At 49.8% G+C, this 13,396-nt stretch overlaps 1 protein-coding gene across 4 annotated transcripts in view; it reads right to left on the reverse strand.

Moving 5' to 3' along the window:
* The window catches only part of FAM171A1 (family with sequence similarity 171 member A1), a 159,156-nt gene extending 158,144 nt beyond the window's left edge, over window positions 1-1,012 (reverse strand). For 2 of the 4 annotated variants that reach the window (XM_054521445.2, XM_054521444.2), the window contains exon 1: window positions 823-978. In XM_054521445.2, coding sequence (XP_054377420.1) covers window positions 823-919 — 97 coding nt within the window. In that variant the 5' untranslated portion in view covers window positions 920-978. 4 annotated transcript variants of the gene reach the window in all.
* Between the last annotated feature and the right edge of the window lie 12,384 nt (window positions 1,013-13,396).

The raw sequence follows: 13,396 nt of genomic DNA on the forward strand, positions 1-13,396 counted from the left end.
GTGGCCATTCTCAGAGGCGACCACGTTACTCCCAGGGCTGGAAAGCAGATTTGTGGAGGCCAAAGACGAGACAAAAGGCACGAGCTGGCGACAAACAGACCTGGAAAGGATTCTTTTTTTTTTTTTTTTTTTGGTGAGCGATGAGGGCCTCCCAGTTCAATTCTTTCTCCCCTTCCAGAGAAGATTCCTGGGCCGCTAAGCAAATCCCTTATGGTCTGGAAGAAACGTCAGATAGGCAGGGGGAGAGAACCCCCCAAACTTTCCCAAACTGCGGCAGGCTAGTGGCTGGTGGCGGGCAGCGGCCGCGGACCTCGGGGTCCCGGGACACAGGAGGCACCCCGGGGCATCAGCCGCCCCCTCCCGCCACAACAAAAGGCCCCAGCGCAGCCCAGGAGCTGGGGCTTCCCGGACCCGAGCCCGGCGTGGGGAGCCGGGAGCGCTATCGGGCGGCGCGCCCTGGGCGGCCCCTCTGTCCGCGGCGGCACAGGAGACAGAGCCGCGTGTCCGAGGCGCGGCATAAAGGGGACCCCCGGGCGCATCCAGACGAGCTCCCGCCGCAGCGGCGACAGCAGCTGGAGCTGCCTGCGCCCCCACCCGACCCAGCCCCCGATCCCCGGCCCCCGGCGCCTCTGCCCGGGTCACCCAGCGTCCTCGGCCCGCGCCGCCCCCTCGGGAGCGCGTTGCGGGTGCTGCAGGCCCGGAGGCTCCCGATGCGGCTCGGGCTGCGTCGCCACCACGCGGCCCGGGACCCTCCCGCCGCCGCCGCCTCCGCGCCAGGCCCGGCGCGACACAAAGCCCCCGGCCCCGCCGCCGCCCACCGACCTTGGGCTCCGGCGCCGGGCTCCCGCAGCGTCTTGGTCACCGCCTTCCAGACGTGGCAGCCCAGCAGGCACAGCAGCAGCGCCGCGGACCTGCTCATCTCCGCCGCGGGGCCGGCGGCGGCTCGGGCTCGCCGAGAGCGGGCCGGGCGGCGGCGCGTCACGGGCGGCCGGGCGCCGCGCCCCCCTCCATGTCGCTGGCTCCGCGCGCCGGGCCCGCCGCCCGATTGGCCCGGCCCCGCCGCCCCGGCCGCTCCCTCCCGCGCCCCGCGCCGGGTTTCCCCGAAGAGCCGCGGCGGCGGCGGCTGCGGCTGCTCCGCCAGCTCCTTAACCCCTTCCTGCCCCGCCCGCCGCCGCCGCCGCCGCCGCTGCCAGCGCCCAGGCCCCGGGCCCGTGGTGCCACCTGGCGGCTGCCGCGCCGAGGGCGCCCCCGCCCGGCGCCACTGCCTCGCGCCCCCAGCCCGACCCCCGGCGACACGGCCCCGGCGCGCCCCATCCCCGCAGCCTGGCAGAAGAGCCAGACCTGCTTTTCAGGGCGTAGCCCTTTTCATCACACCAGGTCACCCGAGGGGCCGCAGAAGACATTGTATCTGGGTGTGACCCCCCACCGGGTGCCATCCTAATCTAGTTGTGTCCCCCAACGTAGATTTCACACCCAGTGTTAAAGATCCGCAAGAACACTCCCTAAGCCAGTATAGACTGCAGTAGGCCTGCAGTACCTACGTGTTGGTGTGTGGACAGCTTCAGGTGGAATGGTACTTGGATGGATGGTTCTAGGGGTTAGGGTGGGGAGGAAATCCACATCTTTTGAGGCCCTAGGTGCTTTAAAAATTTCTGTCCTATTAAAGAAAAAAGATTATTCCATGACACGTGTGAAAGCACAGCAAAGAAGACCCTCTTTGGAACCATCGCAATAGGTATAGGCCCTGCCATGGGATTCCACAGTGGGGGAGAAAGGTTGGGTTCAACTCTGAACACAGCAGGAACAAGCGGGGATTTATAACCGAGGACCAGGATGGGATGCAGGGAACGAAAAATTATAAGAGGAAACATCAGGGGGAAGGGGGATTCTTGAAAGTCAGACATCCCCTGGCAGGGCTGCGCAGGACAGGGCGGATGGGGAAGCTGATCAGATATCCAGGGTGGGGGGTTCTTGGTAAACTGACTTAGCAGGGTTCTTCCTGAAAGCAGATTTTATAAGGAAGGGCACAACTGGGCCTAGAAGAAGGTTCCGGAGCCTGACTGTAGTTCAGTCAAGCAGAGACTCTTTGTCCATCTTCACAATACATGATCTAAGAGGTAATTAGCATTATCTCCCCCATTCACAGATGAGAAAAGAGGCTAAGGAGGGTTCAGGAATTTGTCCAAAAGTGCATACCTGGTCAATGGCAGAGCCAAAATTCTAATAAAACAGTCAGTCTGACCCCAAAATTGAAACTCTTCACAAAAACCTCCAGACTTGGCTGGGTGTGATGGTTCATGCCTATAATCCCAACACTTTGGGAGGCTGAGGTAGGTGGATGGCCTGAGTTCAGGAGTTAAGAGACCAGCTGGGGCAACATGGTGAAACCCTGTCTCTATCAAAAATACAAAAAATTAACCAGGCATGCCGGCCCATGCCTGTGGTCCCAACTACTCAGGAGGCTGAGGTGGGAGGATCGCTTGAACCTGGGATTGGGGAGGTTTCAGTGAGCCAAGATCGTGCCACTGCACTCCAGCCTGGATGACAGACTGAGACCCCGTCTCAAAAAAAAAAAAAAAAAAAAAAAAAAATCAAAAAATAAAACCACCAAAAAAAACCACACACAAAACAAAACCAAACCTCTAGACTTTCCTTGAGCCTAGGGACCCCCTCCCTGCCAACCTCAACTTTTCTTTCTCTCAACCCACTCCTGTCTGTATGCCTTCCACACAAACTTCACGTCCACCTGTCCCTCTCCACCTTCTCTTCCAACTAGCACTGCGGTGACCTTCTGACTTCCACTGGGGACCTAGGAAAATCCACTCCAGACCCATCATCCACCCCACACTGCTTCCAGAACACCAGGCCAGAAGGAGGGTTATTATTGTAATTTCATTAATTGAGCATTTAGACATGGCAGATACCATACCAAAAAAAGAATGAAGGATGGCACTTGCCCAGTTGGCTTATAAAAGACAAATGACTGTGAGACATGAGAAAAACTAGGACGTACAGAAGCCCATATGGATTTTATAGTCACCTTTAGAACCAATGCTGCAATTTGCGCAAATCACTCACCTGCACAGGGTGGCAGGTAGGAAGGCAGAAAGAAATAGGGACTGCTGGATTCCCTCCTTCTTCTGACTCCTGCATCAAAGCCTAATATATGGCATCAGAGTTCCTAATATATGGCACTCACTGAACTGGAGCTATTTCCTCAAAACAACTTATTTGGTAGGTATCATTGTTTCCATTTCACAGATGAACAAACCGAGGCTTGGTGCCATTAAACAACTTGCCCAAAATACAAAGATCTGATAAGTGTAAATTCCCTATATCATGTTACTTCGGAGAATAAATTTTATGCAAATGATTCAAATTACCTCCAGGAGTGTCCAAATTGTTTGAACCTGCTCTAATCCCAGTGAGGTGCAAATCTAGTGAATACTATGGTTCCAGTGTTCATTTCCTGGTGTTGACAGTGTACTACAGTTATATAAGATGTTACAATTGGGGGAAGCTGGGGGAAGGGTATATGTGACTTCTCTGTACTATTTTTGTAACTTTTTATGAGTCTATAATTATTTCAGATAGAAATATTTAAAACAGAAAAAAAAATCCCATTCTATGCAATTTTTCTAAGTCTTATTCTTCACTCAAAACATTGATGTTTGTGATCTTAGTATAGAGATCCAGAACGTTTCAGGGTGGAAGAAATCTTTTTTTTTTTTTTTTTTTTTTTTTTAAGTTTTTGTTTCTTTTTATTTATTAAGATAAGTACTCAGAAGTGCAGTTACTGGGTCACTCCCCTGGCTAATTAAACCCCCCCCCCTTTTTTTTTTAATTTATGAAGTATTTATTGATGATTCTTGGGTGTTTCTCGGAGAGGGGGATATGGCAGGGTCATAGGATAATAGTGGAGAGAAGGTCAGGAGATAAACACATGAACAAAGGTCTCTGGTTTTCCTAGGCAGAGGACCCTGCGGCCTTCTGCAGTGTTTGTGCCCCTGGGTACTTGAGATTAGGGAGTGGTGATGACTCTTAAAGAGCATGCTGCCTTCAAGCATCTGTTTAACAAAGCACATCTTGCACCGCCCTTAATCCATTTAACCCTGAGTTGATCCTTTCCCCACACTTCCCCCCTCTTCCCTTCAACAAAACCGCCATCGTCCTCATGGCCCGCTCCCGATGGTCGCTGTCTCTTCGGAGCTGTTGGGTACACCTCCCAGACAGGGCAGCCGGGCAGAGGCGCTCCTCACCTCCCAAACAGGGCGGCCGGGCAGAGGCGCTCCTTGCTTCCCAGACGGGGCCGCCCGGGCAGAGGCGCTCCTCTCCTCCCAGACGGGGCAGCCGGGCAGAGGCGCTCCTCACTTCCCAGGTGGGGCCGCCCAGGCAGAGGCGCTCCTCACTTCCTCCCAGACCGGGTGGCAGCCGGGCAGAGGTGCTCCTCACCTCCCAGACGGGGTGGCCGGGCAGAGGCGCTCCTCACTTCCCAGACAGGGTGGCCAGGCAGAGGCACTCCTCACCTCCCAGATGGGGCAGCCGGGCAGAGGCGCTCCTCACTTCCCATACGGGGTGGCAGCCGGGCAGAGGCGCTCACTTCCCAGAGGGGGCGGCCGGGCAGAGGCGCTCCTCACTTCCCAGACCGGGCGGCCGGGCAGAGGCGCTCCTCACTTCCCAGACGGGGCGGCCGGGCAGAGACGCTCCTCACTTCCTCCCAGACGGGGTGGCGGCCAGGCAGAGGCGCTCCTCACTTCCCAGACTGGGCGGCCGGGCAGAGGCGCTCCTCACTTCCCAGACTGGGCGGCCAGGCAGAGGCGCTCCTCACCTCCTAGACGGGGTGGCCAGGCAGAGGCGCTCCTCACTTCCCAGACGGTGTGGCGGCTGGGCAGAGGCGCTCCTCCCTTCCCAGATGGGGCAGCCAGGCAGAGGCGCTCCTCACTTCCTCCCAGATGGGGTGGCGGCCAGGCAGAGGCGCTCCTCACTTCCCAGAGGGGGCGGCCGGGCAGAGGTGCTCCTCACTTCCTCCCAGACGGGGTGGCAGCCGGGCAGAGGCACTCCTCACCTCCCAGACGGGGCGGCCGGGCAGAGGTGCTCCTCATCTCCCAGACGGGGCAGCCGGGCAGAGGTGCTCCTCACTTCCTCCCAGACGGGGTGACGGCCGGGCAGAGACGCTCCTCACCTCCCAGACGGGGCGGCCGGGCAGAGGCACTCCTCACCTCCCAGACGGGGCGGCCGGGCAGAGGCGCTCCTCCCTTCCCAGACGGAGTGGCCAGGCAGAGGCGCTCCTCACCTCCCAGAGTGGGCGGCCGGGCAGAGGCGCTCCTCACTTCCCAGAGTGGGCGGCCGGGCAGAGGCGCTCCTCACTTCCCAGATGGGGCAGCTGTGGAAGAAATCTTAATAAACTGAATCAAGTTGGGTTCACAATCTTAACTGTATCAAGCTTGTCCAACCTGCCTTATTTTGTTGTTGTTGTTGTTGCTGTTGCTGTTGTTCTGTTTTGTTTTAGACTTTTAGCAGCCTAAAGCCATCGTGTTTAGTTTCCATCTCTAGTGATAAGTGGAAAAGAGGGATGAGGCAGGGGCTTTACTGGCTCAACCAAAAATAAAAACGAAGAACCCATGACTGTATTCTCTCCCTTGGACACCCCTGCGAAGTGCTCAGGTCTGATGGAGGTGGTTGTTATTATTGTGTATAACAATACTTTCCAGGATGAATTGGAACTTTAGGAGAAGTTTATGTACCCTCATAGCAACACTGAATCTTATCTAAATAGTTTCAGAAACACCGCTGCCATCCCATTTTGCAGATGCCCTTGTGAAACAGAAAGAAGTTAAACAATCTGCACAGTACATTCTGCAGGCCAGTCTCAAAGCCAAAAACAGGGCTGGGGCCCCCAAGAGTATTATCTCATCACCCGGGTATTTTCCAGTTACCTGGGTGGGAGGCTGTAAGGAACACAGATTCTGCTACATCACTCAAACTAACATACTTGCATATCATGTAGCCAGAATTATGTAAGAATTAAATAATCACACTTATCCTTTACAGGAATAAAAAATATGGTTTACCTTTCCTCATGTTCCGATCATGATCATCAGACACCCACTCAGTAAGTAAGGGAAAAAAATTACTTGTGGAGGAGTATTTGCAGAACAATGGAAGTTAGAAGTGTTCTTTCCCTCTAGAACTTTTCCTGTTGCTCTTACTAAAATCTCACATTGTTTGACTAGAGATGAATTATGACTGTACTTATTTGAAATTGCTTAGAAGTTGCTTGACTGTGCAGCATTTGATTTCAATTTTCCAGGCCTGTGCCAAAAAAAAAAAGAAAAAAAGAAGAAAAGTCATGCCATATACAGAACTTTTCCTGTCTGAATTTTCCAGAGACCTTGATTTCAGGGGCTCTGTGTCAAGGTTTCTTAGCCCAAGATTACTTATTCTATTGAAATCTTTCCTGATGTTGGTCCCACGTGGTGGATTTTTTTTTTTTTTTTTTTTTTTTTTTTTTTGAGACAGAGTTTCACTCTTTTTGCCCAGGCTGGAGTTTAATGGCGCAATCTCAGCTCACTGCAACCTCCACCCCCCGGGTTCAAGCGATTCTCCTGCCTCAGCCTCCTGAGTAGCTGGGATTACAGGCATGCCCCACCACGCCCAGCTAATTTTGTATTTTTAGTAGAGATGAGGTTTCTTCATGTTAGTCAGGCTGGTCTTGAACTCCCAACATCAGGTGATCTGCCCGCCTTGGCCTCCCGAAGTGCTGGGATTACAGACGTAAGCCACTGCGTCCAGTCCCGTGGTGGAATTTTAATTGTCTGGGTTTCCTTGGAGAGGTATTGTTCTTCCTTCTTCCCTTTCTTCCCCCAGCCCCTACCCCCCAGTCTGCCCCTGAGTAAGAAGCTTCCAGTAAACAACAGAATTTTATGAGATTGTACAGGTCAGGAAGTATGTTATGGTCATTGCTACTTCTGTTTGCTGGCACTTTTATTTAAGTTAGATAGAATGTAGCCACAGATAGAAATTGTTAACAGCCCAGCATTTTTTTTTTTTTTTGAAGCTATCTGCATCTATATAAAAAAGAAAAAACAAACCAAAAAATAAGATAACAAAATTACTGTCAAGGGACTGATGTGTTTAAGTGATCCCGAACCCTCCTCTTTTTCCTCTGTGTGGTTCAGCCCTCATATTTCAATCTGTGACTTTCCAACAAGCTCTTTCTTTCAAAAGCATCTTTCGTTTTTTTTTCCTACAACCTCCCTTCTCGCGTACAGGTTTTCAGCCAGGAGAGGCTTTTCTTTTTTTTTTTTTTTTTGAGGCGGAGTCTCACTCTGTCACACAGGCTGAAGTGCAGTGCCGTGATCTCGGCCTCGGCTCACTGCAACCTCCACCTCCCAAGTTCAAGAGATTCTCCTGCCTCAGCCTTCCTAGTAGCTGGGATTACAGGCATGCACCACCACACCCAGCTAATTTTTATGTATTTTAGTAGAGACGGGGTTTCCCCCATGTTGGCCAGGCTGGTCTCGAACTCCTGACTTCAAGTGATCCACCCGCCTCAGCCTCCCAAAGTGCTAGGATTACAGGCGTGAGCCACCGCGCCCGTCCCAGGAGAGGCATCTTATTCAGGAAATAATTCTGAATTATATGGGAGATGCTGAGAGTGTACATCAGCCTGCAGGATTGAATTTCAGATTATGCCATTTGGTCCTATGATTTCAGATCCCCTGTCTTAGAGTTCTACTTTGTGCATCCTCTAATAACTCAAGGAGTCTGGGACACATCCTAGGCACTTGATCAATAGGTTTGGCTTTTGAAAAGAGTATTCAGAGGCTAGTGGCTAATGGAGAATTGAGTTGCTCAGCAATTCATTTTAAGCCAATATGCTCTTTTGGCAAACCCATTCCATTAGAGCAAGTAGAAGTTTCCAGCTCTATTCTTTGCTGACCCATTGAATTTTTTAAATTTATTTTTTATTTTATTCTTTGAGACAGCGTCTTGTTCTGTCGTCCAGGCTGGAGTGCAATGGCACGATCTCGGCTCATCACAACCTCTGTTTCCTGGGCTCAAGCGATTCTCCTGCCTCAGTCTCCTAAGTAACTGGGATTACAGGCATGTGCCACCACGCCTGGCTAATTTTTTGTAATTTTAGTAGAGCTAGGGTTTCACCATGTTGGTCAGGCTGGTCTCGAACTCCTGACCTCAAGTGATCCACCCATTTCGGCCTCCCAAAGTGCTGGGATTACAGGTGTGAGCCACCACGCCCAGCCAGTTAACCCACTGAATTTACTGTCATATGGACAAAAAGTGCAAGGCAAGACAGTAAGCGTCCATGTTCTTGCCAGAAAATGTCTATCTGTGACTACTGCTCCACCTTCAGAAATGCACAAAGGGACATGAAGCAAGGCAGAGAATAGAAAGGGGTTTTTGTTTTTTTTTTTCATAGAAAAAAGAGGGAAAAGAGAGGAAGATAATGGAGAAAATGGAGAAGGTAATTAGCATCAGATGAACTTTTGTTGTGTGGCTGATTATACCTGAACCAGAGGGAAAGTTTCAGAAATTCCGCTGATCTCCGATTAATTTTCAAATTCGATCTTTGCGTGGTACTTTCTTATTTTCTTTTCATTTCTTCTATTTAATTATAATGCTTTTGACTCAAAGCTGCCCACCGTCAGAACCTTTCTCTTAATATCCTAGTCCTGTTTTAATTACTAAACAAAGAGAATCCTTCATTGGAGTCCCCATAAAAATGGAAATGGGGGTGAAGAGATGATTTTTCTGGGCAAATTATACAATAGGTTTAGATGCATTTACTTTGAATACATATGGCCCTAGGAGAGCCATTTGTGTATAAAATGAGTCTTAACCAGGAGTGCTTTGGCTGCTGGTGTCATTTTCTACTAGCTTCCCCCTCACCTGTTTTTTGAGACAGGTTCTCACTCTGTCACCCAGGCTGGAGTGCAGTGGTATAATCATAGCTCACTATAACCTCAAACTCCTGGGCTCAAGTGATCCTCCCACTTCAGCCTCCCGAGTAACTGGGACTATAGGCGTGCACCACCACACCCAGCTAATTAAAAAAAAAATTTGTAGACATGAGAGTCTTGCTATTTTGCCTAGGCTGGACTTGAACTAGTGGCCTCAAGCAATCTTCCTTCCTTGGCCTCCCAAAATGCTGGGATTAAAGGTGTGAACTGCCAGACCTGGCCTACTATCTTTTCTTTAGCTTGAGACTTTAGTGGACAAGAGGAACTTCATTGGTACATATTTTAAAGTTTCATAAAAATGTCAGTTAGTATTTTATAACTGTATTCTTCTATTAATAAAATCTTCAGAAAGTAAGCCAAAAAGGAGACAAAACAACAATAAAAAAATAATAAAAATTGGCCCAGACTTCCTACTTTCCTGTTGGGAAGCACGAGGTGAAAACCAATGGTTTTCCTCAAAAAAGAAAGAGGAGAGAAAAATAATCAGTCCCTCATAATCCTTGAAACGTCTGGCTTTATGCACAAATTTGAGTCCTTGGTTTTACAAATGGATTTTCTGTCTCGAATGTTTATTTGTAAGTCAGTGGCATTTCTCATTTAATGTTATAAATACTGGTTGTTAACTCCTCTGCCCAGTAATGTGTTTGAATGTAGGGCAAATAGTACCAATCTAAATATACCTGAAGCCTATTTATACTTTTGCTGAAGGACAATTGTATTCCTGAGAGTCTTGGGGTAAGCAGAGGTCCTTTATGTACAGAGCTGCAGTTCCTGGGAACTGTGTCTTCTACTGATTTGGAAATAAAGATGTAAGTAGTACCTTTTTTTTTTTTTTCGAGATGGGGTCTCACTTTGTTGCCCAGGTTGGGGTGCAGTGGTGCAATCATAGCTCACTGCAGCCTTGATCTCCTGGGCTCAAGCAATCCTCCCACCTTAGCCTCTGCAGTTGCTGGGACTACTCCACCATGCCTGGCTAAATTTTTTAAATTTTTTGTAGAATGGGGTCTTACTATGTTGCCAGGGCTGGTCTCAAGCTTCTGGGCTCAAATGATCCTCCTGCCTCAGCCTTCAAAAGTTCTTGGATTACAGATGTGAGCCACCATGCCTGGCTAGCACATTTAAAACTTAATCACCACAGTCTGAAAGAGATTTTGCTTTTTCTGAACATAGGTTAACACCTCCATCAGTAAGGGCTCGTGTGATGGAAAGAGAAACCTCTCTAGCTTCTTACACATTCTACAGGGAATTAGGTGCTTACAAAAATCTGCGAAGGGGACAGAGGAGGGGCTCTAGGAAAATCTTCCAGAACAGCCCCCTCTCCTGGGATCCTGGGGTGCTGCTCCTGTGCCCCAGTCAGGAAGGCTGGGAAGCTGGATTGTGCTTCAGAGGTTTTTCTTTTCTTTTTTTTTTTTCCGAGACGGAGTCTCACTCTGTTACCCAAGCTGGAGTCCAGTGGTGTGATCTTGGCTCACTGCAGCCTCTGCCTCCCGGATTCAAGCAGTTCTCCTGCTTCAGCTTCCTGAGTAGCTGGGACTACAGGCGCATGCCACCATGGCTGGCTAATTTTGTGGCATTTTTAGTAGAGATGGGGTTTCACTATGTTTCCCAAGCTGGTCTCGAACTCCTCGCCTCAAGCGATCTGCCCACCTTGGCCTCCCAAAGTGCTGGGATTACAGGCGTGAGCCAGGGCGCCCGGCCTGCAGAGGTTTCACTTAGCCTGCACTCTTGCCGAGGCCAGGGATCAGGAAGCCAGGCTCCTGCCACCCTCCCTGCCAGTGACTAGACACAGGGAAGCTACCCCTGCAGAAAAGTCCAGCACATCCTGCAGCAGGGAGACAGTCTTGTCTCTCTTTGCTTTCCAAATCTCTACCAAGAGCATCCACTTGGCAGAAACTGACTCCCACCCAGAAGCCTAGCTGTGAGGAAGTCTGGAAATGTCATTAAGAAGGGGGAAAAATTCCAACGTCTGGAGCACAAGATGGCACAGGGAAGAATCAGGCACCGATTCTGAACGCCAGCTCCTATCTCCCCAGAGCCTCCGAGTCTAGTGGTTGCATATTGCATCTTGTCTATCACCCCAGTTCTAGGTACCAAGACAACTACAAATACCCCGTGGTCCCTTTATGATGGCTCTAGTATCTTTCTTGGTTTTCTTTTCTTTTTTTTTTTTTTGAAACAGAGTCTTACGCTTGTCACCCATTCTGGAGTGCAATGGCACGATCTCGGCTCACTGAAACCTCCACCTCCTGGGTTTAAGTGATTTTCCTGCCTTAGCCTCCCGAGCATGTGGGATTACAGGCATGCGCCACCACGCCCAGCTAATTTTTGTATTTTTAGTAGAGACAGGGTTTCACAATGCTGGCCAGGCTTGTCCCGAACTCCTGACCTCAGGCGATCTGCCCACCTCGGCCTCCCAAAGTGCTGGGATTACAGGTGTGAGCCACCGAGCCTGGCTTTTCCTACATTTCTGAACGTGAAAAGCAATGATAGGAATCATGGAATCCCAGAATGCTAGAACTCAACAGAATTTGAAGGAACTGGCCCATTCCCACCATTTCTCAGGCAAGAAAGTGGAAAATTAGAGCAGGATGATGAAGAGCCAAAGATCACTCAGCTAGTCTGGGGGATACTGGCTACCTTTGCAGAAGGGAGGAACAGGCTCTTTTAGCATCTGCCCTAAAGGAGGTAACTTCGGACCTGACAACAAAGGTGTGCTCTGGCACTAAAGGTCCTCTTGGGCCCTTGTGTGTAGTGGTAGGGGTACTTATGAGTCCAGTATTCCTTCAGACCTTTAGTTTGATCATGTCACTTTTGTAAAATTTGGGAGACAGTGGAAGGAGGATCACTCGAGCCCAGGAGTTCAAGAACAGCCTGGGAAACAAAGTGAGGCCTCCTCTCTACAAAAAAAAAAAAAAAAAAAAAAAAAAAAATTGTTTTAATTAGCCAGACACAGTATCTTGCACCTGTGGTCCCGGTTACTTGGGAGGCTAAGGTGGTAGGATCCCTTGAGCCCAGGAGTTTGACGCTGCAGTAAGCTATGATTGCACCACTGTACTCCAGCATGGATGACAGAGTGTGATTCTGTCTCCAAAAAAAAAAGAAATCCTCCTGGTCACCCTATCTAAAGTAACCTCCTCCTCCCGGTTATATGATGTCACTCTATGGTCTTTCTAACAATCTCACTGTCTAAGATACTCTTCATTGTTCACTTGTTTATTCAGCTTCTTGCAGTCTGCTTCCCCGACCTAAAACTAAAACATCAGCTCCATGAGGGCAGGGCTTTTGTCTCACTCTCTGCCATATTGCCAGCACCCAGAAAAAACGTTTGGCACAGAGTAGATGCTCAATAGCTTCAGCCAAAGTGGAAAATCATGCCTGACCTTGAAGGAATATTTCCTTCCAGTTAATCTACACATGCCTCTGAGCTCAAGACCAGCCTGGGCAACACAGACAGACCCCATCTCTACAAAAATTATAAAAATTACCTGGGCATGGTGGTGCATGTCTGTGGTCCCAGCCACTCAGGAGGCTGAGGCGGGAGGATCACTTGAGCCTGGGAGATCGAGGTTTCACTGAGTGGAGATTGTGCCACTGCACTCCAGCCTGGGTGAGAGAGTTAGACTCTTCTAAAAGAAAATATCTCTGCTACACTGGATTAATTAACAACCCAGCAAGTATTTCTTGAGTCCTCATTATGCGCCCAAAGTTTAAAAAGGTAACCCAAGACCCTCTTTAGTCTGAGCTCATCCCAGAGACGCCACTTCAGATAAGCAGGCAGCACATCTTGAGCCCTGAATTGACGTTGAGTTTTCCCACTTTGGGGTCTTTGCCGATGTCCCCCTTCTTCCTGGTCTGCCTTCCCCATTCCTTCTCGTCCTTCAGGTCACACCTGTGCTGTGACCTCCATAGCTCTCTGTGATCTCTGGCAGGTAAGGCTCATTCCGTGCATTAACTCCTTGTACAGTTAGTGTCATTACAGGTTGCCACTTGTTGGAAATAACTGCTTTATACAGATAGGTTAGACCACGTATAGAAAAGATATCTAGCCAGATTCTAAACTGAGGTGGGGTCCACATTGCCTAAAATGCAGGCAGTCTGTCCCTAATGCTCAAAAACCATAACATCCAGCACTGCTATGTAGGAATGTTTGCATAAACTTTTGACCTCTGAAAGTACACTATTCTTGGGTTCTGACATCAGTATTTAGCGTAAAGGTTTGTGTATGCAGTAACTCTCTAGAACCTTCTCCTTAAAAGCAGGCATCCCTGTCATTTAAAATAAACTCAAAAGGACCAGGTGCTCATTCCTGTAATCCCAGCACTTTGGAAGGCCAAGGCAGGAGGATCCCTTGAGGTCAGAGCTCGAGACCAGCCTAGGCAACATAGCGAGACGTGTCTCTGTGAAAAATTTAAAAA

This window comes from Pongo abelii, chromosome 8 (genome assembly GCF_028885655.2).
Source record: "Pongo abelii isolate AG06213 chromosome 8, NHGRI_mPonAbe1-v2.0_pri, whole genome shotgun sequence".
NCBI lineage: Eukaryota > Metazoa > Chordata > Mammalia > Primates > Hominidae > Pongo > Pongo abelii.